Raw genomic sequence first — 27,471 nt, 5'->3', positions numbered from 1 at the left:
TTTGATGCCATACTCAGCACATTTGATTTACCTCTTTGGAGACAAATTAGGAGACTCATCTCCTAGGTAACAGGTAAACATCTGATTTAAGTGATGGCTTTGGAAATGAAAAGAAAAAGACAGATACGTGTTGAATGTGTTTTACAGCATGAGATAATTTTGGGAAGCTTTTGGGAGAAAAGGATAGTTTGGGCTCCTGGATTTCTAGTCTGAGCTCTGTCAATAGTGTACTGTGTGACCTTAGATAAATTACTTAAGTTCTTTTGTCCTCCATTTTCTATTCTGTAGAATGAGTGACCTTGTTGAGGTAGAACTGGTGAGGCTTGGTGACCTGGAATAGGGAAAGGACCCAGATGTGGCTGTGATTGTTGAAAGAAGAGCCAGAGATGACTTTTGTGACCTGATTATGGCACTTTTGCCACATATAATATTTTTCAAAGATCAGTTTAAGTGTTTGTTTTTCGTGAAAGGTTGTTTCAATTAAATGAATAAAGTGTGAACCTAATTAATTATAGTCTAGTCAAAAAACTTTACTCAGAAAAAATATTCATGTAGGGGAAGTAGATGTCAAGAGTAAAGAGGTATAGGTTGGGGTAAGTTAGAGAAGGGAATAGATGGTGGTCCTGGTAATAGATGAGAGCAAGTTGAGATTAGGGAGACGAATGAAAAAAATATTTATGTGGATAAAGCAAACAGATCTGAGACTGACTCCAGACACATTAAAAAAAAACCAAAACACTTGCTTGACTTAGGAACCTAAGTCATGGGCTTAGTTAGTGAACCATTTCTCACCTGTTGCTTCACCTTTTGGTAATAAAGGAGGCAGTTCTTCTTTTCACCTATCTGGCATGAGTCTTGTGAGTAAAGACAACAAAAATTAGTCTCTCCCTCCTCCCTTTAGAACTAGGAGCTTTAGAGTTGTTTTTCTTTGGGTATGGTTTTGGTGAGGAAAGAGTAGTAGTTGTTGCAGTTTCTTATTTAAAATAGTATTTTTCTACCACAGGATTGTTGATTCTTCATAACCGTGCTTTTCAAAAAAGAAACTATTAATTGCTTATCAACTGGTACAGGTCAAAGGACCAATAAAGAAGTGTGCTGGAATTATCAGTGAAACTGAGTTTGGAAGTCCTCCACCTCTTAATGCCTTTTCCATTTCTAACTTTGTGAAAATTGGCATTTGAGAATCACTTAATACCATTTCATGGCAATTGCAGAGCTTTGGAAAAGTTCTTACTAGAATATTGATTTCTTACTGGTTCCACATTATATACTATAAAATGTATAATATAAAATCAGAGTGCATAACACTTTTTTACCTCTTCTATCACTTTTGGGCCTTAGGACAGGGCTCAGAAAAGATTTATACCATCTAATAAATATTAAGAGTGTAGAGGTAGGACCCTTTTAAGGTGTGTTAACTCACACAAAGGAAGGCTTAAGGGAGTGAGTGAGGGAATAGACGAAGGAAATAGACATCCATGTTAGCTTGGATCTCCTCCACAACAGAACTATATTTGTGGTGCAAGTAAAAGCCATGGATTTTTATAAGGAGGAGATGTTCTTCCTATTTCTTTTGTCATAGGTGTAGGTCCGAGGAATTCTCCTTGCTGTAAATGCATTGGACAGGGAAGCAGTAATCCATCAATAAATATTTATTAAGCGCCTACTATATGGTAGACACTGTGCTAAGTGCTGGGGATACAAAAAAAGGCAAATGTGACAATACCATCCCTCAAGGAGTTTACAATCTAACGGAGGACCTGAGTATCTTCCAGAAGTTTCCCCAAAAGGACAGTAAGGAGTGTGTAAGGAAGAAGCAGCTTGAGTAGGAGAGACAAGATCCCCATCATCCACCTCCCCATCCCCGCCCCAACAGAAGAAGAGGGATTTTTGACTACCATTTCTTTTCATTGCATCACCATTAACACTAATTCAGATTTTGTTTTTTGTTGATAGCTAAATCATGAAAACTTTGGATAATTTGCAGAGTTTCTTTATGCATGTAAAAACAAGAATTATAGCAAAAGTTTTATTCTGGGCATTTCTATACTACTTTTAGAGTTGTAAAATTTTTTTTTTTGGATAGAATGCCCTTGTAAAAATTTAAAAAATACTTTCTTTTAGTGAGTTGTTGAGAGGTCTTGTTTATTTCTCTTTTTTTAAGTATTGCTTCTGACTCAGCTTGAAAATTATGGTAGGAATCATACTTGAAACCAGATGGGAAGTTATGGTAGAAATGCTTAGTCACCTAAAACTGTGATCTTAGATTGAGGGTTGAGGATGATCTTTGATTTTATCACAAGTGTGAGAAACACAGTTGTGGGGATCACAGGACTTCCCAGGCAGGGATAGGGAGTTAACCCTGGATGAGCTGCCATTACCCATTGCTTCCCTTTCCAGAGGGTCCTCTGGAAGACTCATATGATAAACCTCCTCTTATTGAAAGAATTGGGAGACAGAGTGGGCCGAGGAAGACATTTATTTTTATGCTTAGAAGTGGGTGCGGTGCTCCCTAGGAACACCCACACTGATACAGAAGCCGGGGTGAGGTAAGTGAGTTCTGTCCTTCCTGGTAGAGTTAGGGTTAGTTCAAATTCCTCAAATCCCTCACTTTATTTCCCTACATTTCCTCCTTATGCAGATCATGTAGAAGGGGTAGTAAGCTAGGGTTGAGCTGCTGTTTCTCCTGCCCCAACCCTTTTAGTTCCCCCCTGAGGCCAAAATATATTTGACCATCATCCTTGAAAAAACAGGTTGTACCTGCTTATCTTTTCACAAGCTCCCGTCAGCCAATGACTTTTACTATTTTTCAAGAACATTTGTGGAAGCAAAACAAACAAAAACAATATCCCTTCTCACACAAGTTGTAGTGATACTTAGTTTATCACCATAACTTGTGATAGAATCTTTCTTTAGCTTTCTGCTCTCTAGTTCTGTACTTCAGATTCTCTCAAGTGTACGACTTGGAGACAAGAAGAGCTGAGTTCAAATGCTGCCTCAGATGTTTACTAGTTTTATGACTTTGGGCAAGTCACTTAACCATTCTGTGCCTCAGTTTCCTTGACTGCAAAATAGGGATAATAGTAGCACCTATGTCCCAGGGTCATTGTGAGAATCACCTGAGATAATTCAGGGTGTTTTTGAGACAACTTGTAGTAAAGTGCTTTTGCAAACCTTAAACATGATGTGACTGTTTGCTGTTATTATTACTGTTATTATCAGCATCACAGTGACCACCACCACCATTATCATGTGCCAAACACTGTGCTTAGCACTTCAAAATTTTAAACTCATTTGATCATCACAATAACCCTGGGAGAGGTAGGTGCTGTTATTCTTATCCTCATTTTACAGATGCTACAAAAGTGAGGCAAATAGAGGTTAAGTGACTTTCTGAGGGTCGTGTAGCAAGTTAAGTTTCTGAGCATGACTTTGAATTCAGGTCTTGCTCACTTAAAGCCCAGTACTCCAGACTGGGGGTGGAACTGCTGCTTTTCCTCTTCCCCTCCCCCCTCAGCCTGACTTCTGACCTCTTTGTATAAGTGAAACTCTCCAAGGTTACCGGTGATCTCTTAGTTGTTACATCTAATGAATTTTTTTTTTCTTCCAGTTTTCATCCTTCTTGACAGCCTTTGTAGTCTTTAACACTGTGACTCACACCCAGATAACTCTTCTCTCCAGGGTTTTAGGACACTACTGCTGGGTCTCTCTATCTGTCTGAACATTACTTCTTGGCCTCCTTTGCTGGCTAGAGTCCAGCTCAGTTGTGTGTGGCCCTGGGCCCTGTCCTCTTTTCCCTCTATATTATTTTACTTGATGGGTTCATTAACTCCCATGGGTTCAATTATCATCTCTGCTGATGTTTCTTAAATTTATTTACCAAGCCATAACCTCTCTATGCACTTCCAGTCTCTTTTCCCTTAATGCTCTTGCCTTGGTCTTCTCTGATTCTGTGCTATCTATATAACTTGTTTGCATGTGATTGCTATCATGTTGTCTTTTCTATTAGACTATGTACTTCTTGAAAGCAGGAACCATCTTTTGTCTTTTTTTGTACTCTATGCTTAGTACAATTCTGGCACATAATAGGCACTTAATAAAATGTTTATTGACCGTCTCATTGAATGGGGAGTATGTGTCAGGCAGTATGACATAATGGGAGAAGGAAAAAAAAGCATTTTCACAGCACCTACTGTGTGCCAGGCATTTTACAGTTTTTATCTTAATAGATCCTTAAAACAACTTTTTGAGGTTTGTGCTGTTATTATCTCCATTATAATTGAGGAAACTCAGGCAAAAAGAGGTTAAGTGACATGTCTGGGGTCACAAAGCTAGTACATATCTGAAGATAGATGTGAGCTCTGGTCTTTCTGATTCCAGACCTACCTCTCTATCCACTGCACCAACCACTACAACTAACATTTATTTATATTTGCAAAGCACATTACAAATACTCCATTTTATGGATCAGTCTTGGCCATGGTTTGTGCTTTAGAAAGACATGATCAGACTTGGGCTTTAGGAAAATCAATTGGGCAACTACAGCAGAATATGTCAAGCAGTGGGGAAAGATTTGACACAGGGAGACCAATGAACAGACTCTTTCCACAGCCCAGGCATGAGGAGATGGTAAGTCCCCACCAGAGTGGTGGTGGCTTCACAGGAGAAAAGGGGGTAGATACAAGAAAGATATTGATGTTTGATGTTGCAAGGGTAGAAATGATAATACTTGGTAACTGAATGGTTAATGGAGCATGAGAGAGTTTGGTCTTGAAGATGACAATTAGGTTTCAAAACCTGGGGCACTGGGAGAATAGTGGCACCTTTGACAGTAATAGGAAAGTTAAGAAGAGAATTTTTTAGGAAAAGATCAATTGAGTTTTGGACATGTCAAATTTAAGATATCTAGGAAATGTACAGCAGGCAGTAGGAAATGAGATACTAGGGATGGAGAGGTTAATATTGGACAATAAATGTGATAGTATTCTGCAGAGTGATGAGAGCTGAATTCATTGAGGCTGGTGAGAGGTCATCAAGTGTAGTAGTATAGATAGAGAACAGAGCCCAAGGTTATGGAGTCAGTAATTAGCCTAGTATATCTGACTCCAGATACTGCACTGACATTGGTCAACCAAACCTTGAGTGTCTAAGTTATACTCTTGACTTAATCCCCTCAAAGTTTGTACCTGAAATTTCCCACTCACTGCTACCATAAGGAATGATTGTGTATTTCTTCTCACCTCACTGTCATATTTATAGAATTCATGAGTAGTGTTACAAGTATAGAAGATTTTTGTGAAGCAACTTGTGTACTTATCTCTGGAGAAGAGAAAATGGAGTGGGGCATAGTTATCAGTGAACACCAGGAAGAAGGTTTTGAGGGAAAAGCTTTTCCTCCATGGGTGGCAGGGGTGGAAATGTAACTCAGGAATGATAATGGCTTGCCTTTTTTGGGGAGTTATGCTTTTTTTTTTTATAGAAGTTCTATAACTTGAGTGTCATCTATTTTATTGTGCTTGCTTTAATTGCTAATGAAAACTTACCAATTCTTTATGTTAAAAAAAACCCCAGGATTTACAACTGGAGTCAGGACTGGATGGCAGCTTACCGAAGTGAGGTCTTCATTGCCATGAAGGGTCCTGGAAAAAATTTCCCTAGGAAAGGAGAAGGAAGGATGTGAGTTCGCAATAAGCCATGTGATCTTGACATATGCTTGCCAGAAAGACTTTTATGGAGAACTCACACAAGGCAAGTGTTCTCATGGTGGTCAGAAGAAGCGTTACAAGGACACTCTCAAGGTCTCAAGAAATTTGGAATCGATAGTGTGACATGAGCGACAATGGCACAGGACTGCCCAGCACGCTGTGCCCATATCAGAGAAGGTGCATGCTCTGTGAACAAAGCAGAATTGAAGTAGCTCAAAAGAAATGTGAGATGTGCAAATTTAGAGAGTACACCCCAAATGTTTACATGGATTTCTCTGTGCCTGACCTGTGGTAAAAGATTCAGAGCTCGTTTTGGTCTGCTCAGCCACAAGTTAGATACATTATAACCAGACTCTAGCATAGTGATGTCATTTTGGTCCTCCTCGAGAATGACAGACAAAAACCAGACCTTGAGGTTATATTGGGTCCTTCCTTTCTGCCCTTTTGGCCCCCAAAATTATTTGTTTTCTTTTGTTCTCCATACTTTTAGTTATTTCTGCTATTAAGATATTTTATATATTTATAGATATGTGTATGTATATATACACTCACACAGAGGAAGATTTGTAAAACAATACTCTCTCCAACTATACTAAACTCCTCTTCCTTTCTGAATATTAGAACACCCACTAGATTTAAAAGCCATATAGCAGTGAAATCTGGCTATATAATGAAAACTATTGAGTAATCTTAATTATCATAGTTGCAGCCATGAATGTAGCAACTAAAATAGCTGATAGGGATGAAAGAAACAGTTACATTAAAATTATCTTAAAGGTAATGGTGTGAGGCAGATCTGTTTAGCTTTTTATTAGATTAGTCTGAAGGGTCTTGTATGAAGCAGACATAAGACTAGCCTTTTCTATCTTTTATTTTATTGTTTTGTACTTTTATATTGTGTTGGGCCTGAGGCTTTTTAAGGGGATATGTACTTAGCAAATCAAATTAAATAGAAATAACTTAAAAGATCAATAGTCTAATCAAGCTTGTTTGGGACTTGTTCATGGCTGGTGGTGAAGTATAATTCAAGTCACTAGTAGGTCTGTGCATGTGAATTTAAGGTAAAAGGAAATGTTTGGCTTGATATACTGTATTACCGCATTAAAAATGTAGCCCAGCAATATATTTAATAAACTTACGATGTGGATTAGATTGTTGCCATTTCCATACCTTTTTCTGGAAATAAGCTTTTCTGTTGTTCAGAAAATAATTTGACGCTGGTGGTATGGTTTCTTAGAGAAATATAAATTAGTATTGAATAAACCTGTTGAATATGCATAGTATTTGGTACCAGAATCATGCTTCTGGACACTTTTTCAATCAGTAAACAAATATTTATAGACTGAATTTGGAAAAGAGATATAAATAGCGTAACTGAATTCTTGCCCTCAAGTGGTTGTTATTGTGATCTAGGGTGAGTTATAACAAGATAACTGTTAGTAAGAAAAGATAGGGTTAAGTGGCTCCTGTGTTCCTCCCTGGTTCATCTCTGACAAGGCCAGGCTTGAAGAAATTGTGTAGGATTGCATAATGGGGTTAGTGTTTTTGTATATGGGGATAAGTATGCTCTTTTGTAAGGGATGGAGGTGAATTTTTGAGGAAAATAAATAGACAAGTTTGAATAAAAAGGAGCAGAAGGAAATAACTGGATAGCAGCTTGAATTCTGGATTCTGGAGGCCCCCCCCCCAATTTATTATTTCAGTTGTCTTCATTTTTCAACAATCATTTCCATAACTTCCAAATTTACTCCCTCTCCCTCCTTCCCCAAGATGGCATGAAGTCTTACATGGATTCTATACATGCATTCCTGTTAAACACATTTTCACATAAGTCATATGAATTAAAAATTAGTCATGAGAATTAAAAAACGAATGGGAGAAACCATGAGAAAAACAAAACACAACAAAGGAGAAAAGAGTCTATTTCATTCTGCATTCCTATTCCATCGTTCTTTCTCTGGATGTGGATGGCAATTTGCATCATGAGTCCTTTGGAAATGCTTTAGGTCCTTGCATAACTGTGAAGGGCTAAGTCTATCAAAATCAGTCCTCACACTGGCTGTTATTGTGTATAATGTTCTCCTGGCTCTGCTCACTTGACTCAGCATCAGTTCATGTAAGTCTTTCCAGGTTTTCCCAAAGTCTACCTGCTCGTTGTTTCTTATAGCACAAATAGTATTGCATTACATTCATATACCACAAGTTGTTCAGCCATTCCCCAACTTATGGGCATCCCCTCAATTTCCAGTTCTTGGCCACCCCGAAAAAAGCTGCTACAGATATTTTTGTACACATGGGTCCTTTTCCCATTTTTATGATCTTTGGGATACAGCCCTAAAAGCAGTATTGCTGCGTCAAAGGGTATGCATGTTTTTATAGCCCTTTGGGCATAGTTCCAAATTACTCTCCAGAATGGTTGGATCAGCTCACCTAAATTAATTGCTCCATTCTCCATAAATCTGACAGATACACTATTCCTTGCTCCCTTAATTTGTTTATAGTTTCAGTCTTTATCCCTATAGCATGTATGCATTTGGACTTTATTCTTGCGTATGGTGTCAGGCATTGATCTATGCCCGGTTTCCACCACACTGTTATCCAGTTTTCCCAGCAATTTTTGTTGAACAATGAGTTCTTATCCCAGAAGCTGGGGTCCTTGGGTTTACCAAACAGTAGACTGCTGTAGTCATTGACTATTATGTCTTGTGTACCCAACTATTTCACTGATCTACTACCCCTCTATTTCTTAGCCAGTACCAAGTGGTTTTGATGATCACTGCTTTGTAATACGATTTAATATCTGGTATGGTTAGGCTACCTTCCCTAGCATTTCTTTTCATTAAATTCCTTGATATTCTGGACCTTTTGTTCTTCCAGATGAATTCTGATACTATTTTTTCTAGCTCTATAAAATAAATTTTTGGTGGTTTGATTAGTATAGCACTGAAAAGTAAATTAATTTAGGTAGAATTGTCATTTTTATTATATTACCTGGGCCTACCCACGAGCAACTGATGTTTTCCCACATTTTTAGATATGACTTAATGTTTTGTAATTGTATTCATATAGTCACTGGGTTTGTTTTGAGGCTTATTTTCTTGAACCAGTAAGGTGAGGATTTTGGATTTTTAAGCTTTAGGGGATGGGGAGTCATTGAAGGTGCTTTGCTCAATGAGGGACGTAATAGCAATACTATTTAAGAATGGCAGAAGGTAAACATCTCTTAAAGGAACAAGTAAATTGAAAGCAAGATACTTAAAAAGCTGAATAAAAACATTAAAAAAACTAATTTAATTCCTTGGTTCATGGACCTTTGGATTCTTTGCACATTTTCCTCCAGGTAAAACCTCAAAAATATTCATGAAAGAAAGCAATATACTAGGAAAAATTTTTCATGTGGGTTCAATTGCTAGAAACCACAGATTTTCTTCAGAAGATGAAAACTTGTTCCCCTCTCTGCCCATCCCATTTTGTGGCAAGTTTCACAGAGATGAGTCTAGTTCACACATTTTTCCTTCTCCTGAAGAAAACAAATACAGTACAATAGTTGTTTACAACATTTTCCCCTTCCCACCTTACAATTGAATGTTATCTTTAAAGTAATAGTTGTATTAGGCATTCTGGTTTTTTTCAAGCCACCAGCTCTTGAACTATTGAGAGAGAAAAGCCTGTTTGATTACACGAGTTTTTCATTGATGGTGAAAAAAGTCATTGTGCTTTACTTGAAAAGCTGGAGAGAAGTACTTACATCAGTTGAAGCTGAAATGCAAATTTAATACAAATATGAATTTTTATTAAAGTTTAAGATCTTAGTAATAAAAATTAGTTAGAAATTAAAAAATTAATTAGGCCATGTTTTAAGAAATTCATACATTTATTACATATTATTCTTTGTTTTTTTAATTCTTATTTCATAAAGTATTCTTTTTTTAAGTATAGAATTGCAAACATTTATTTTGATTCCAGTTTCATCTGATGCTTATTAATTCAAAAGAAAAATAACCACAATGCCCCCCACCCTGAATTTATCACTAACAAAATGTTTTAATAAGAAGCCCTATTCTAAATTTGTATTGGTTAGTCAGCAAAGTGACATGAATTCAGATGAGCAGCAGCACTCTTATGTCCTGAAACACAGCTGGAAAGTCTGCTTGCAAAAAGGAGAACTAGGCAGCATAGGAGAGTGGGAATGGTGTTGGATCTTGAATCGGGTTGTAAGAATATAGGTAGATACCTACTACCCATATGACTTTCAGAGACCTCTTGGAATCCTCAGCTTTATGAAGTATGTTTGAGGCATAAAATGACATTTTTGCTTGATACACATAAATCTGCTTTGCTTTAAGTAATTTCTCTCTCTGTGTGTGAGACCCTTGCCCATTATATGCCAAAGGTTGTGGTGCATTTTAAAACTCTTGAAGCCCTGAATTTGAGACATTGTATACTAGACCTGATATCATCAGGGCAAGGAGCTCCCACTGAGGAGACTTGCTACTGTTGCAGATTGGCAACTAACTTGTGTAATTTAGACTCAACCTAGTGTTGCTTGAGTACCTGGGCCAGCAAATGAAAAGCTTTGTATTGGGGAGTAAGGTTGAACCCCAAGGTCTTCCTGATGCTGAAACTGGCCCCTCTCTCCACACTCCCACATTCTGCACCTGCCCCCACCCTTCCCTGTCTGTGTTACATATAAGCATATATAAAAAGTTAGATTGTTGGGGGGGGGGGGCATTAATTCTTTAGAAAAATGCTTACCGTTATAATGCATTTGGGGCCAATTCAAAAGAAATCTCTAAAAATGTCTTTTTGAAGAGTTATGTGTTTACAAATCAAATTATATTAATTGCATGAAGCAAGGTTAATCTGTATTATCATTCAAGTTGCTATAGTAACAACTCCTTTACTCCAAGCTCTGTGATTCAGCCACTGTACCTATCTGACATACAGCAGAAACTGATAAGGCTGAGGACTGTGTAGGTTCACAACTACTTGCTCAACAGTTCATGTACCTTGAGGGCTGACTGTAATAAATTAAGGAATTAAGTTCAAAATGTTATGGAGTTTTCAGCAGAATCCTACAGAATTCTGTTTAGTTCAACATTTTAAATGAGTAGTAACTTTAATTAAAGTAATTCTTAGTAAATTTTAAGATCATATGAAGCAGGAAGGAAAAGTTTATAACTTGGGTAACAGAATTGAAACCTAAAAAGATCATAGGCACGAACACTGGTTGAATTTGATAACATTTTATTTTTCCTCATTAAATTTTAAGTTCGGAGTTTAGGGATCAAAAACTGCTTCATTAAGTAAAAGCTCAGGAGATGTGACTTTAAATCATTGAGTTTGAAAAACGGTGAAGGGCTTTTTGAAGCCTGTATACTTAATATAAATTTAGCCAAAAAAATTTGAGCCTCTGCCAGTAGAAAGATCAGTGCTCAGAGGAAGGTTGGTGCTCAGTTTCTTAAATTCTTCCCTGCTTGTGCTAGGTCTGCAGTAGTTCGTTCAGTTCTGTGAACCATTTCTTATAGGGCATATTGAGGGAGTCTGGAGGAGGGCAAGCAAACGGGTAGATGACATTGAGCCTGAAATAATGGAGATTAAGGGAAACCTGAAACAGCCTTCAAATAATTGAAGGGTTCATTTGGAAGTTGGATGAGACTTGTTTAGCTTGGCCTCAGGGTAGACCGATTACTGATGGGTAGAAGTCCCAGGGCGACAGCTTTTGGCTAAGTATAAGGAAAACATTCCTAATAAAGCTATCCAAAATGAATTGAACTGCTTCACAAAGTAGCAAACACTGTTCCTGGAGGTTTAAAGCTGAATGGCCACTTGTAATTGTGTAGATGGGATTCATGTGTTGGAGAGATGGAATAGATGAATCTGATTTCCTTTCATCTCTAAATATTTGAGGTTCTGGTACTTCTCATGGTAAAGACTCCCTATTGGGGACAAGTTAATATTAACTCTTTATTTTGCAAAGCAGTCTGGTTAATCTCAGTATCTAGTTTTCAGGCCTGAAAAAAATTATGAAGGGAAGAGAGACTCTGAAAGACTTACCTGTTGGTGTACACCTCACCTGCAGAGAGTCTGAAAGTAAGGGAGGAAAAAAGCCTGTAAGGTATAGACATGGTTACCCCGAATCAAGGAGAACTGTAAAAGTGTGTTCAGTGTGCCCATTTGAGAAGGCAGAGGAATGTGTGTTGTGTTTTAGAATGATTTATAAAATATTCCAGGAAGTTAACATAAAAATTCTTTTGGTCCTTAAGTAGATAAATTGTTACCTGTTTAGAATGACTAATTTTCTAAGGGTTTGGAATACTTTAGGTTTATATATAAATGTTGGATCTTTTGATTATATGAATGATTTTTTTCCCCTTTATGAAGCAAATTATCTATGTCTTTGAGAGAGAACTTTTTAGACAAATAAACCAGAAATGGTGATTATCCCCTGATATACAATATAAGTGTTCCTGACTAGTAATTGACAAACTAAAATAGGGAACATTGCTATCCGAAGGAAGTCTTAGTCTCTTGGTGTATTTCACAGCTGCTAAGTAATGGCAAGAGCATAGATAAAATTGGATTCTAAGTGTTCATTTGTTGTCTTGGTGGCTTCAGGGGAAAGTCTGACTTGAGTTATGCCGTTGGAAAATGTAGTGTGAAATGTGTACATTCCTTAGGAAAATTGTCATGGAAAGAGGTGAATTTCAGGAGAGATTTGAACAAGACAAAGGGAGAACTTAAAGAAGCTAGAGTAGTGGTGTCCCATATATGTTTGTAGTACTATTAAAAACATAAAAATAGATCAGAGGTGAAACAAGGATGCCCATTTTCACCATTTTTGTCCAAGATCGGTACTAGAAATGTGAGCTTTGATAGTGAGTAGGCAATGAAGAAACAAATCTATTACTCTTTGCAGATGATATGATAGTTTACTTAGAGAATCCTAGGGAATTAACTAAAAAACTACTTGAAACAACAACTTTAGCAGAGTCACAGGATATAAAATAATCTAACATAAATATCCACATTTCTGTATATTACCAATAGAACTCAGCAGCAAGAGATAGAGAAATTCCATTTGAAATAACTAGACAATTGAAAATTGAAAATATTTGAGAGTCTACTTGCCAAGACAAGCTCAGGAACTATATGAGCACAAATGTAAAACACTTTTTACGTAAATAAAGTTAGATCTAAACAATTGGGAAGATATCAGTTGCTCATGGATAGGCTGAGCCAGTGTAATAAAAATGGCAATTCTGCCTAAATCAATTTACTTATTCAGTGCCATACCAATCAAACTGCCAAAATTTTTTTGATAGAGTCTAGAAAAAAATAACAGTTCATTTGAAAGAACAAAAGATCAAGAATATCAAGGGAATTAATAAAAAAAAAATGCAAAGGAAGGTAGCCTAGCCATACCAGATCTAAAACTATTATGAAGTGGTAATCATTAAATTTGGTACTGGCTAAGAAATGGTTTGATCAGTGGAAGAGGTTGGGTAGTAAATGACTATAGTAATGTACTGTTTTGATAAACCCAAAGACTTCTGCTCCTGGGATAAGAACTAGCACTATCTGACAAAAACTTCCAGAAAAACTGGAAAATGGCAGAAACTAGGCATAGACCAACCTCTTAGATCTTATACCAAGATAAGGTCGTCAGAAGGGGTATGTCATTTAGACATAAAGGGTGATATTATAGACAGATTAAGAGAGCAAGGAATAATTTACCTGTTAGATCTGTGGAGAAGGGAAGAATTTATGACCAAGCAACAGATAGAGAACATTGTGAAATGCAAAATGGATAATTTTGATTACACTACATTAAAAAGTTTTTGCATAAACAAAACCAGTGTAACCAAGATAATAAGGACGGCAGAATGTTGGGAGGCAATCTTTATAACAGGTGTCTCAGATACGGGCCTTATTTCTCAAATATATAGAAAATTGAGTCAAATTTATAAAAAGACAAGTCATTCCCTATTTGATAAATGGTCAAAGAATATGAACAGGCAATTTTTAGATAGTCATATGAAAAAATGCTCTAAATCACTATTGATCAGAGAAATGCAAATTAAACAACTCTGAGGAAACACCTCAAATGTATCAGATTAGCTAATACGATAGAAAAGGAAAATGATAAATGTTAGAGCAGTTGTGGAAAAATTTGAACACTAATGCATTGTTGATGGAGGTGTGAACTAATTTCAGAAATTGTTTTGGAAGCAATATCATTTCATAAAGCAAGGAATCATTTGAATTTTGTCCCCATACTTTTTCCCATGGGCTATTTCTGACATTTTAATAGTAGCAGATAACATGAGGTCTTCTATTACACAGTTTTTGCAGCTAAATGAGAAGTTTCTCAAGATGCAAGTAAGTACTTTTCCTTTTAGTTTCCAACATCCACTTTTACAGGATTTTGACTTCTAGATTTTTCCCCTTCCTCCTCCTTCTCCCTTTTCAAGACAGCACACTGTCTGATATAGGCTATACATGTACAATCATGTTAAACATTTCCACATTAGTCATGTTGTGATAGAAGAATCAGAACAAAAAGGGAAAAACCGTAAGAAATAAAGTGCAAAGACCAACTGAAAAAAGAGAAAATGGTATGCGTCCATCTGTATTTGGATTCTGTAGTTCTTTTTTTGGTTGTGGACAGCAAAGCTTAGAGAGATGCAGGATTCCTGGCTCAGTAAGAAGGCAGATGAAATTTAGTTTTACGCTGATAATAACAATCTAAAGTACTTTTATGATTCCCTGAAAGCTATTTATGGACCATCAGAACTATTCAGTACTGATGGAGCCACATTGATTAGTGATAAGGATGTGATCCTAGAGAGATGGGCTACACACTTCCATAGTGTTCTGAACAGACCATCATCAATCAATACTGAGGCCATTGACCATTTACCTCAGGTTGAAGTCAGTCCCTCAGTAACTGGACTTCCAACTGAAGAAGAGGTTTTGAGGGCCATTAGGCTCCTTTCATGTGGCAAAGCACCTGATGCTGATTCTATTCCAGCTGAGATTTACAAGGTAGGGGGACCATTGCTCATATGAAAGCTGACTGAAATTTTCCAGGTTATATGGCAAGAGGAAGTTTTCCCCAAGGAGTTCAAGGATGCCTTCATTGTCCATTTCTGTAAAGGCTAAGGGAATAGATTGTCCTGTGGCAATCACAGGGTGAGGGAGCAGGGGGGGGGGGGGGGGGGGAGGGCGGAATCTCTCTCTTAGTCATTGCTGACAAAATTCTTGCTAGAGTCCTCCTTAATTGACTGATCCTTCACCTGCAAGATGGTCATATACCTGAGAATCAGTGTGGCTTCAGAAAGGGCCAAGGAACAGTCAGTATGGTGTTTGCTCCCTGACAACTCCAGGAGAAATGCCAGGAACAGAACAGAGGTCTGTACACAACGTTTGTAGATCTGACCAGGGCCTTTGACACTGTTTGTTGTGAGGGCTTATGGAAAATTATGTCAAAATTTGACTGCCCTTAGAAGTTCATCAGTATTGTACGTCAGTTTCATGATGGCATGTTTGCCTGGGTTCTGGATAGTGGACAATGCTTTTGTGCCTTTCCAGTCACCAGTGGAGTGAAACAAGCCTGTGTGCTTGCTCCTATGCATGATGTTTTCAAGCATGTTGTCAAATGCTTTTGATGAGGATGAACACAGCATCAAGGTCAACTCTCATGCTGATGGTAAGTTCTTCAATTTGAAAAGGCTACAAGCCAAGACCAAAGTAGAGGGAAATTGAATCGCTTCCATTTGAACTGTCTTAGGAAGATTCTGAGGATCACCTGGCAGGATAAGGTACCAGACACTGAAGTCCTTGTTCGAGCTGAACTGCCAAACATTCAAACAGTGCTTCAGAGAGCACAACTCCCATGGGCTGACAATGTTGTTTGAATGCAAAATGTGCTCTTGCCAAAAAGACTGTTTTATGGAGAACTCTCATGGGGCAGGCGATCACATGGTGGTCAGAAGAAGTGATGCAAGGACACTTTCAGGGTCTCTCTCAAGAACTTTGGATTTGACTGTGCAACATGGAAGACATTGGCACAGGAACTCTCAGCATGGCGAGCCCACATCAGAAAGGGTGCTCTGCTCTATGAGCAAAAGCAGAATTGAGACAGCATAAAGTAAACATAGGATGCGCAAATTTGGAGTACCTACCCCAAAAATTCATATGGACTATCTGTGCCTAACCTGTGGTAGAGCGTTCTGAGCTCATATTGGTCTGATCAGCCACAGTCGGACACAATGAAACTTCACTTTATCATGCTGATGTCATTTTGGTCCTCTTCGAAAACGGACAACTACTAATTCTGGTTGTGGACAGCATTTTCCAGCATGAGTCTTTTGGAATTGTCTTAGATCATTGCAATGCTGAGAAAAGCGAAGTCTATCAAATCCGGTCTTTACACAGTGTTGCTGCAAGTAAATATTTTTCCTTGATAGTAACAAATTTCTCAAAACATTGTTTTTCTTTATTTGAAGCTTTTAAAACTTGTTCAAAAAGTTGTCCCTTTGGTTTATGCAGTAAACTGTGTGCTTGGTATTAGGATGTCCTTTTAGTTTGACTGGTTTCATGGTCTCCGAAGCCACAACTTCATTACAAATTATGCAAAGAGGTTTTTCCATACCATCATCATTATTAGAAGAAAATCCATATTGCAAAGATGATTCAGCATATTTTTTCTTTCTGTCAGTTTATGTGTACTGCAATCTGGTGAAGACTGCTGCATTGTCATTGGTATTTTTACCTCTTCTGTCTAAATTTAGCCACTTATCCATAACTGAAAAATATTTTTGTCCTAAAATATAAATAGTGCTAATAATTTCTCAAATACTAGCTTTAGTTTATGAAATTGCATTTTTTTGTGCTTAATTAAAAAACATTTGATGTTCACATACATGTGCAGCAGGGATGGTGGAGAAGTATTATTATTAAAGGGCTTTTGTCTTTACTTGCTACAATTAAACACTTACATTTCTGTAAAAGATGGAGATAACAGAAATTTAAAAAATAACATTCTAACACAATACAGTCTAAAAGATATACTATGTTGATACTTACATGATAAAGAATGATGGTAGAAAAATATTAAAAGTATTTTTCATAATTATGTTTCTGTAACAATAGAAAATTTTGTACAGTAAAAGCACTGTAATTCATAACATACAGTAGTCTTGAATTTGAGCTGAGGTATTTCTGGTAGCGTTGTTGGTGTTGCATGGCTTGACTGCATTCGAAGTATGAAGTGTGTTCAGAACCAAGACTTCTGTGAAGTCATGTTATGCAACTTGGTCAAGTGCTTCCAGAAACACCTCAGATTCATTATGTGTTTGATTTTGAATTAATTTTTGGTTGTTGTGTGTTCAGAAACTTTTTACTGCTGCCCAATTTTTCACGACCCCCACATTCAGTTACAGGACATCATATGGGGTCACAACTCATAGCACTGGTCTAAGGAGTGGGCCTCTGACCAGTTTCTGCTTCCTGACTGCGGCTACCATAATTGGAGAGGCATGTGTGTCTAACCCAATAATGCCCCCTTCCTTTCCATTTTGACACAATTAGGTGGGGCTGTCTCTAGTTGTCTTGTGTATTTGGCCATTGGACCCAGATGGCTCCAGAGGAGAAAGTGAGGCTGGTGACTTGGCACAATCCTCCCTTACTTAATTCACATGCATGTCATGGCATCACTTTCATGATGTCATGGTTCTCTTCAAGAACGAAGGATAAACAACAGCACAACTAGGTAGAGGCTTAAGGAAGGTCATTTAATTGTGGAAAGTAGAGAAGGTAATTGCAAAATGCTTTTTAGCTTTGTCACTTCAATTCTCCATGCTTATTATGTTTCAATGGTTTTGTTTAGGAATTTCCAGTGATTACTTCTAGTTGTTCCATTATATTTTAACATTTGACTTAGTGTGTGCTGACATATGATGTTCTACTTGTTAGAACTTGCATGAGGAATTTTGGAGGAAAATTTCTGATGGTTTTTTATTTTTGCAAGGCAATTAGGGTTAAGTGACTGGCATAAGGTCACATAGCAAACAAGTGTCTGAGGTCACATTTGAACTTAGGTCCTCCTGACTATCTACTGGGCCACTATCTACTAGCTTCCCCTGACTGTTGGTTTTTAAATCCACCTGTATCATCCCTCCTAGTTTGGCTCATAAGTTTAGCTTTCTTTCCTTTTCAGATTGGCGTGGGAATAATTACATGGTTACAAAGCAGTTATTTTATTGTTCTATAAACAGCTGAGAACCAGAAAGATAACAATGTGGAGTTCTTTTAATTTAGTGTTCTGATTCCATTGGTTATGAGGAACTGGAGGCAGAGTTCTTTTAAGACTATATTAGGGTATGAAGTTATTGATGGGTAAGAATTAATTGTAGAAGTGTTAAAAACTAAGAGGATTTTTATTATGTTAATTTTCTTGTTTGTGACAGGGTTGTTAGAACACTTGTCTTGGGTTTATAAATTTATACTTTGGGTTTTTGGCAGCACTATACTTTGGGTTTTTGGCAGCACAGTTTAAAAATAAAGGCAGCCTTCACACAGAATTCATTGCTTTGCTAGCATATTTATTTTTTCTGTGATCAAGCTTTGGTCAGTGCATGTGCCATGTTATATTATACTCTCAGACTGCTCTTTCTGAGATATCTAGGGAATGATCCCTCAAAGACAAGCACAGAGTTTGTACTGGTTTTCTGATTGTCAGTTCTCTTGCTGACTTGCTGTCTGGGCAATGGGTTGTGGATATAATTTTCTTCTTATGAGATGAGGCATATACCTTCCTCATACTTTTGTGGTTGTACTAGCAAAACAGGTTTTCGACCTTTGGTGATAGGAGTCAGAGTATTGGGCTGCTTAGAATCCTGTAGGATTTTTGTGAATGTGCTTTCAGTGTAAGAATAAATAGCCTTAATGTTTTTAGTGTCTTCTGTCTAGCTTGGTTTTGATAAAAATCTTTTTCCTAGCGACAACATTTTATTGTAATAAAGAATAATTTTCATGTAAAACTGGTTTGCTTTATATTTTCTTCTTGGTTGCCATAGAAACTCAGTTCAATGTGGTAGTGACTGCTAATCAAGTGCTAGGTTACATTGCTTTTAGAATGGAGTTCTACGTTAATTACCCTGAAGCTTTCAGTAAAAGCAGCTTGGCACTTAGGGGTTGGGGTTGGGAGGAGGGGCATTAAGTTGTCTTGTGCTGCCGTCTGGTCCCGGGGACCTCTGGAGCTAACTAAATAACTGGAATAGGGTATGAAGTTTACAATTTCAGAATCTGAAATCTCCCAGAATTTCAGGTCTTTCTCTAGATTCTTGTGTATATATAGTGCCTTCTAAGGATCTGAATTCTAAGGTTGTGAAAGTTTCTGTAGTATTATGTAAAATATTTGAATTGTGGAATTGAGTGTTTCTAATTAAAATCGTGGTTTTGCTTCCTGGAACTGAATAGGACCACCTTACTCAACTCTAAAGTCTCCCATCAGCCTTCAAGGTTCTAAGCTTCAGATTATATGAATGGGTGGAAATGGATGGCAAGGTTAGAAGCAAAAAACCCCAGAGACCCAGGTGGCCAATTTGATAATTTTGGGCAGGATGACATCTTGACAATGTATTTTAATTGTGCTTTTATTTGGTTCTTTATGTCATTCATGCAAATGAATTTATAACTAAAGTAATTCTTTTTGGTCAGCTTGTTATTTAGTGAATTATAAATGAATAGTGAGTTTTGCTTAGTTATGAATTGCCTTGAAGTTGATGTTGGTGCCAAGTATGTTACCTTAAAATCAGCAATCTGCTAAATTTATAATAACCTTTGAGAACAGTTATTGTTCAAGTTTAGTTCTAGGTTTGTTAAATAAAGCCTTATCTCTTCCTCTCTAATAACGTTCATATTTTTATATGAAGTAAAGAACAGTTTGCCTTTCTAAGTATCTAATACAGGACTTACTATAGAATAATGATAAAACTGCACATTTATGTAGTGCTCTAAGCATTGCAGAGTACTTTGCAAATCTCTTTCTCTTGTAACAGTCCTAGGAGGTGTAGTAGGTATTGTCATTCCCATTTTTCAGATGAGGAAACTGAGCAGACAGGTTACATGTTTTACTCAGAGTCACATAGCTAGTAAGTGTCTGAGACTGGATTTGAGGTTGGGTGTTCCTGAATTAAAAGCTGGGACCTATGTCTAGTGCTGCATCCATTGTGCCACCTAGCTGTTCCTACTCGCTGTATTCTGGGAGCAGTGTTTTACTTAATTCTTTAAGCCAATGGACAGAACAAGGTGGTAGGAAGAGTCTATGTTCAAACTGTTTGACTAGATTGTAAAAAAAAGCTATTTTCTTTCTCTCAATCCTCTGAGAATTGTTGTGAGGAACAAGTGTGAAAATACTTTCTGCTTTTACGAACTGTAAAAATGAAAGGTGATATAGTTGATCTCTGTCCAGTCCTTCTTGCATTCTGCACATTCCAGAGCAACAGCTAGGGCTTATGCTGTCCTTGGAGTTGCAGAGAGTGAGGCATGGTAGTAAACTGTAGTTTTGGCCACCCTTGAGGTTTGTTGGCCAATGAAGACATCTTCTTGGCTATCTAGTCTTCGGGTTCTGTTGAAGGTGTTGGAACAGAGAGGGGAAGAATGCCAGTGGGTGGAAGAGTGTTTGGTGCTTTACTGTTGCTTGTGGAGAGAGCTAGGGGGAAGAAATTACAATGATGTAATCTATAGTGCCTGTACACCCAGGCCCAGCTCCTTTTCTGTCCATTGACACAGGAGGAATGCAGTCAGTTGCATAACTGGCTACATTCACTGCATTAATTTCTGTTAGACTGACCTGATTTTTCCAGCCTCTCTGCTTCCTCTCCAGGGCTGTTAACACATGCTGATTTTCAAGGAGTTTAAAGAAAATCCTAGAGATAATCATTAGATTCAGACATTACCTTTTTAAACGAACGCTGAATGCACCTAAGGCCAAATTATCCACAAGGCTTAGGCCTTCTGGCTCCAGAAGGAGGACCTTACATAGTTGGATATCCTACAAAGAAAACAGTACGAGGAACAAGAGACCAATGTTTAGTCTGTGAACTTGCCCCTTAGCCTTAGCTAACTTTGCTTTTTTCCTCTCAGTTACTACCATCTTTTGTTGGTGACAAGGATGGACAAGCAGGCAAGCTTTGAAGCTGTTTCAGGAGCATCATCAGTTTGCATGAGATAATATTGGAAGCCTTATGTGGTTGCTGCCTACTCTCTTTTGTACTAACTGCCTGGTTGCTGCCTTCTTTTCCTTTCCCAGGCAGATCAAAACTTTAGTCTGGTAGTGACTGAAGTCACAGAATGTGATTTGAGTGAGACCTTAGAAGATTTTATAGAAGATGATTTTTGGTAAATATGCTTTGTAAAGGTGACTAATAATTTAGAAATACTGATTTGCCTTTATTTTGCTACTTTTTGTCCTGCTAGTGTCTTCCTAAGACAACCTTCCATCTACTACATAACTTGTATATGCTTGTTTTATCTATATATTGTCTCTCTCACTGGAATGCATACTCTTTGAGGGTAGAGAATGTTTTTTACTGCCCTCTGTGCCTGGATCCTCTGTTTAAGGAGGTAGCCTAGGGCAAAACACATCATCATTTCTCACCTTATTGCTTACCTGCACTTCACTTTTATCCCCAGAAGCTCATCTTCTTGCTAATCAAATCAGTCTCTGAATCTCCTACCTCATCAGCATCTCCTGCCTCTCTCTAATTGGAGAGAAAGGCATTTGGAGAGCAGAGAGCTGCTCAGAGGCCCAGGGAAGATAACCTCTTCTTTCCCATCTAGCTGCAGCACATCATTATAGCAGAAACTCTTCTCTCTGTCCTTGATGGACTTGTTTTCCTCCAATAGACTTGTGAGTTACTTCAGGACAGGGATTGTTTTAGGCCTTTCTTTGTATTCCCAACTTCTAGCACTGTACCTAGTACATAGTAAATACTTAGTAAATGTTTAGTGACTGACTACCTTCTGAGAAGGAGTAGCTATGGATAAAAAAAAGGAGGGGTTATGTGTGTGTATGTAATTCATTGATATCTGTTCATTACCAAAATTTCTCTCAGCATTCCTCCTCTTCTTCCAGAGACTTATTCTATATAATGAATAATGTTTTAAAAAAGAAAAAAAAATTAGTGTTGATTAAAAGCATGTTTGAAAGCATGAACAATATATATAACACACACAAAGATCTACAGAGTGTGTGTAGGGTATCTTGTCACCTCTTTTTGGAGCCATGTTTGTACTTCATAATTTTGCAGAATTTTTGATTGTTTTGTGGTTCCTTCTTTTTGCATTGTTGTCATCGTCATGCATATTTCTTGTTATTTCACTCTTTATCAGAGTATACAAATTTTTGCATTACTCCTCTATTCATCATGTCTTTTATTTTTTTTAAAACAACATAGTAATTTTTCATTTATCACATTCCTGTACCACAGTTTGCTTAGTGTTTCCCAAGTCACTGGACATCTTATTTGTTTCCAATTTTTTGTTATCAAAAATGCTACTATAAAATACTTTGATGAATATGGAGATTTTCTTCCTGTGACCTTCTTGGTCCAAATTCTGTCCCTCTCTCCTTTCCCTCCTCCCTTCCTGAGAAGCAATCTGATAAGGTTATACATATGCCATAATGTAAAACATTTCCATATTAGTTATTTTGTATAAGAAGACTTGAGTAAAAGAAAGTGAAAAATAGGATGCTTCAGTCTGTATTCAGACAATGTCAGTTTTTTCTGGAAACTGTGTACTTAAATTAATCATTAGACCTTTAGATTGTCCTGGATCATGTATTGCTGAGAATAGCTAAGTCATTCACAATTCTTCATTGAACAGTATTGCTGTTACTATGTAAAACGTTCTCCTGGTTCTGTTCACTTCAGTTTGCATCAAATCATGCAAGTCTTTCTAAGTTTTTCTGAAATCATCCTAATTGTTGCTTCTTATAGCACAGTATGCAGTCATAATACCACAGTTTATTTAGGTATTCCCCAATTGATGGACATCTTCTCAATTTCCAATTTTTTTTTCATTTTCATTTTTTAACTTTTATTATTATTATTTTTAATGTTTTACAATCACTGCCATAAAATTAAGATTTTGTCCCCCCCACTACCCACCTCCCCCCCACGACCGCATACAATTCTGTATAGGTTCTACATATACTTCTATTGAGTACATTTTCACTATAGTCATGCTATGTAGTCGAACTAAAATAAATGGAAGAAATCATATAACAAATCAAAACATGATACACAAAAACACGCATACACACAAACATGATCTGCTATATTCTGCGAATGACTTCCACATTTCTTTCTCTGAGTGTGGAAGACATTTTGCCTTAGAAATCTACCATTGGGATTTTTTTTTTTTTAAATAAGTCCTTGCATTATTACGAAATTCCAAGTCTACCAGAAAAAACTCTCACACACTGTGGTCATTACTGTGCACAGAGTTCTCCTGGTTCTGCTCCTTTCACTCAGCATCAGATCATATAAGTCCTTCCAGGCCTCTGAAGTCTTCTTGTTCATCATTTCTTATGGCACAATAGTACTCCATTACATTCATATACCATAATTTATTCAGCCATTCCCCAATTGATGGGCATCCCCTTGACTTCCAGTTTTTGGCAACTACAAAGAGTGCTGCTATAAATATTTTTGTACATGTGGGACCCTTTCCCATTTTTATGATGTCTTGGGGATACAGTCCTAGTAGCGATATTGCTGGGTCAAAGGGTATGCACATTTTTGTAGCCCTTTGGTCATAGTTCCAAATTGCTCTCCAGAATGGTTGGATGAGCTCACAGCTCCACCAACAATGAATTAGTGTTCCAACTCTCCCACATCCTCTCCAGCATTTATCATTTTCTTGTTCTGTCATGTTTGCCAATCTTATAGGTGTGATGTGGTACCTCAGAGTTGTTTTGATTTGCATCTCTAATCAAAAGTGATTTAGAGCATTTTTTCATATGATTATAGATATCTTCATATCCTTTGACCATTTATCAATTGGGGATCAATTTCCAATTCTTAGTCACCACAGAAAGAGCTGCTATAAATATTTTTGTACAAATAGGTAAAAGGTATGAACTTTTAAGTCACTTTATTTGCATAATTCTAAATTATTTTCCAAAATGATTATACTGATTCATATCTTCAACCAAAAGGTACTGGGCTGCTTATCTTCCTGCAACTCTTCCAACCTTGAATACTATCTTCAGTGATTCCCCACCCTTCCTTGGCCATTTGCTGGGTGTAAGGAAAATCCTTAGTGTTGTTTTGATGTGTTTTTTCTCTCATTATTAGTGGTTTGGAGCTTCCTCTCATGTGGTTGTTAATAATTTGCAAGTCTTCTTTTGAAACTATTCATATCCTTTGACCACTTAATCTGTTATGGAATGGCTATTTGTATCTGCTTCCATCTCACAAATCTCCACCTCTACATCCACATCTATATATATCCATGTTTATTTGTTAGATTAAATGTGAAAGGTAAAAATGGTCATGACATTCAAGTAATGAGTGCATAGCAGACCTGCTTTTCAGAGTTTTCTTGTTTATCTACAGACCTTGAAAAAAAAGTCCCACTAACAGGTACTGTGGTATAGGTATAATATTTTGGAGAAGGCTTTTCCCTTTACTATGTTTTATATCAGGATATAGAAAAAACATGCAGGATCAATGGTTTACAAAAGAATCTTTTAAAAAAGTCCTCGATATGGGTGCTATAATGACTATTGTATGTTAACGATAGCTTCTGATAATTATGGACTTAAAATGACTGTAACATTTTCCCACATTTAATTAGTATCATTCAAGGAAACTTCTGATAGGAAGAGTAGTCTTATATGTGAAATTCTTTTTTTCCCTTAAAAATGCTTTACAAAATTGGGAGGGGGAAATTATTTCTGCTTTGTAAAAATATATAAAAACAATAGTTGTCCTGAACCTCTTTTTATCATGTGTTAAAGACTTGGGATGGCTTCAGAATTAAGGGCTTCCGGTTAGCCAGTTTTTAAGTTTATGATGTGGAAATCAGCTTCAAATAATTTCCACCCATCAGCTTCAGGAGTGTCTTAAAATATTTTTTCAATTAAAAAATTGACTGAATAAAAATAAGGACTAAATCTCAAAAATTGCAAAACACTCTTAATAGATTATTTGATTATAATTTACATATATTTATTTTATATTAATTAAATATTATTATATTAATATTCGTTCATATAAGGAATATGATGCTACAGACCCACTGTCAGTTAGACATGCTTTGGGGGGCTTTCTAATATTGGTGATGAATTTGTGATGCTCTTTTTGCGTTCTTGGGCCCCTAATTTGCAACTTTGTCCTTGAAATTTTTAAATCAGAGGTTGAAGTCCAAGACTACAAAACAGAATGACACAGTTTCTAGATTGAGTCTGATGAGTAGTTTATTTGACTTTTTTTTTGGACCTTGAACAATCTTCATGTTCAGAAAGATGAAAAGAAGAAATGCCAGGGTGGGATGGATGATTGGAGAGGCAGTGCATGTGCATGTGTGCATGTATGTAATTACTGTATTCAGTTTGAGAAAGAGTTCCACTTGTTGGGGATGGAAGAATATTTCTTTTCTCGCCTAGTAATGTCTAGAGTTTTATCTACACAGCAGCTTCCCTTAGCTTCCTGCTGACTCTCCCACCTGTTGAAACAGCTGTTTTTCAGTGTGAAGGAAGCTGTCACATGTTGGAGTGCTAAGAGTGGGTGCACAGAGGAGCATCCCAGGTTTTGAGAGGAAAGGGAGTGGTGCATTGTTTTCTGCTGCCTCCAAGACAGGAAGATTTTTTTGGATTTTTTTTTCTCCCCTCCTCCTTGTATGGGGATCAATTCTTTGGAAAATTGTCAAGACCCACCAAATGTGAAAGTGATGTTTTGTTTGTAGTACCTAGAACATCATTAATCAATTGTTGTGCAAAAATAGCCTATTGTAAAATCTACAGTAGGCCCCTCTTTTTTTCTCATATTAATCTCCTTTATTGTGCCTTTCATATTTGATGTTATGTGTAAAATAATGTATTTTAAAGGTTCTAAAACAACTTATAGCATTATAATGAGCTGTTGTTAGGTTTTCTTTAACTTTGTTCCTTAAGTACTGATAAAAATAAATTAAATACCGAGCACCTGCTTTTCGGAAAGCACTTTTTTTTTCTGCCCTGCAAACTTTCACCCTCCACCCTCATCCTCCAAATCAGGAAAGTTTGAGAAAATTAAGTAAATAAGTGGAAGCAAAACTCTCGTTGTTTTTTCTCTTTAATGACTTTTCCCAAAACTATTAAGTTCCTTATACATATGTATTGTTCGCTTATGGTCTAATTCTTTCCTTTCTTCTGTAGGACACATGCTAACCTTTCAAACGTAGGCATTAGCTTAAGTAAAGACATGAATAAATGGAAGAAGCTGAAAGGTGGACTATTTCTAATGCTGATCAGGGCTACCTGAAACTGTTAGTAGATGAGATCCATAGTCATTTCTTATTTTGAAAAAATTGCTGTTTTATGATGCTTTAATCATAATAGGTTTTTTTTTAACCAGTCAACATGGATGGATATGCATGAAGCACCTAGTCTAGAAAGTTAGTGCTGTTACACAAAGACTTATTGCATGTGCCTGGGTATGGGGGGTAGGTGGGGAAGCAGTTACTTCTCAAAAAGGAGGGATGGAGAGAAGTCATGCTCTTATTTCAGAGGGATGTTATACCAATAAGAAAGTAACTGTAAAATGATTTGAAATGATAGCAAATAGAGAAGTTAAAAAATGGCACAATCCCTGATTTTTTGTAATCTCAAATGAAAAGTATTTAATTTTAAAGAGTATTTCCTGAAATACTCTTACATATCCACAGGTGTTTCTTGTTAAAATTGGCCATTAATTTTTTTCCTCCATAAGAGGTTGTGTTTGAGTCTTTAGCTTAAAAAAAAAGCCAAAAGTCTACAAGGAAGTATTTTCATTCTTTAGGATATGTTAGTATATTGGTGGTGGTGGTGTTGTTGGGAGCAGTGAGCAACTTTTTACTTTTCATTAGTGAAAATTTTTTTTTGTGACTCATTACTATGTTTGGTATACATTATTGCAACTGTAGTCTCTGGACCTATTCTTCCAGATTCTCCCACAAATTGACTGGAGATCAAACCCAGAGAATGGCTGACTGATGCTTCCCCTGGTGCTGCTACTCATGAACTAGCATCTAATTTGCTACCATTATCATTTAACAAGCTGGCATATCCCCAATATCAACGAACATGAATTAGCTTTTACAAAAGGCTATTTACTGAGACTAGCAAAGAGCAAAGGTGGAACTCCGGTAACATCTCTCTGCCAAATCTGGTTTATATTCCCCCACAAATACTTAGATAATACCTGGTTTGATGGAAGACCTCCTCATCACCCTTTATTGAGTTCTCTTAACATTCCCCCAAGATATAGCCGTTTCCTGACCTCTGAGGATCCTTGCCCTTTGAAGAATTCCAAAGTTAACTCCCTTTGCTGTCTATGGTTTATTCTTTGCTCCTGGTAGAGATGCAGCCACTATATTCTGGAACGCTTTTTTTTTCCTTTAATATTATTTCATTTTTTCCCAATTAAATATAGTTTTCAGCATTCGTTTTTGTAGGATTTTGAGCTTCAAACTTTTCTTCTTTCCCTTCCCCTCCCCAAGACAGCTCTGA

At 37.0% G+C, this 27,471-nt stretch overlaps 2 protein-coding genes across 5 annotated transcripts in view; one reads left to right on the top strand and one right to left on the bottom strand.

Annotated features, from left to right (window-relative positions):
* The window catches only part of LOC140519987 (uncharacterized), a 34,075-nt gene extending 22,242 nt beyond the window's left edge, over nucleotides 1-11,833 (bottom strand). The window contains exon 1 of the mRNA XM_072633572.1: nucleotides 11,763-11,833. Coding sequence (XP_072489673.1) covers nucleotides 11,763-11,833 — 71 coding nt within the window. The remainder of the gene's footprint in view (nucleotides 1-11,762) is intronic.
* The window catches only part of ANKRD11 (ankyrin repeat domain containing 11), a 376,722-nt gene that overhangs the window by 21,077 nt on the left and 328,174 nt on the right, over nucleotides 1-27,471 (top strand). The gene's annotated exons all lie outside the window — the stretch shown is intronic.

The sequence above is a fragment of the Notamacropus eugenii genome, chromosome 1 (assembly GCF_028372415.1).
Source record: "Notamacropus eugenii isolate mMacEug1 chromosome 1, mMacEug1.pri_v2, whole genome shotgun sequence".
Taxonomy (NCBI): Eukaryota; Metazoa; Chordata; class Mammalia; order Diprotodontia; family Macropodidae; genus Notamacropus; species Notamacropus eugenii.
Note: the sequence above shows the minus strand (reverse complement) of the source record. Positions and strands in the feature narration are given on the sequence as shown.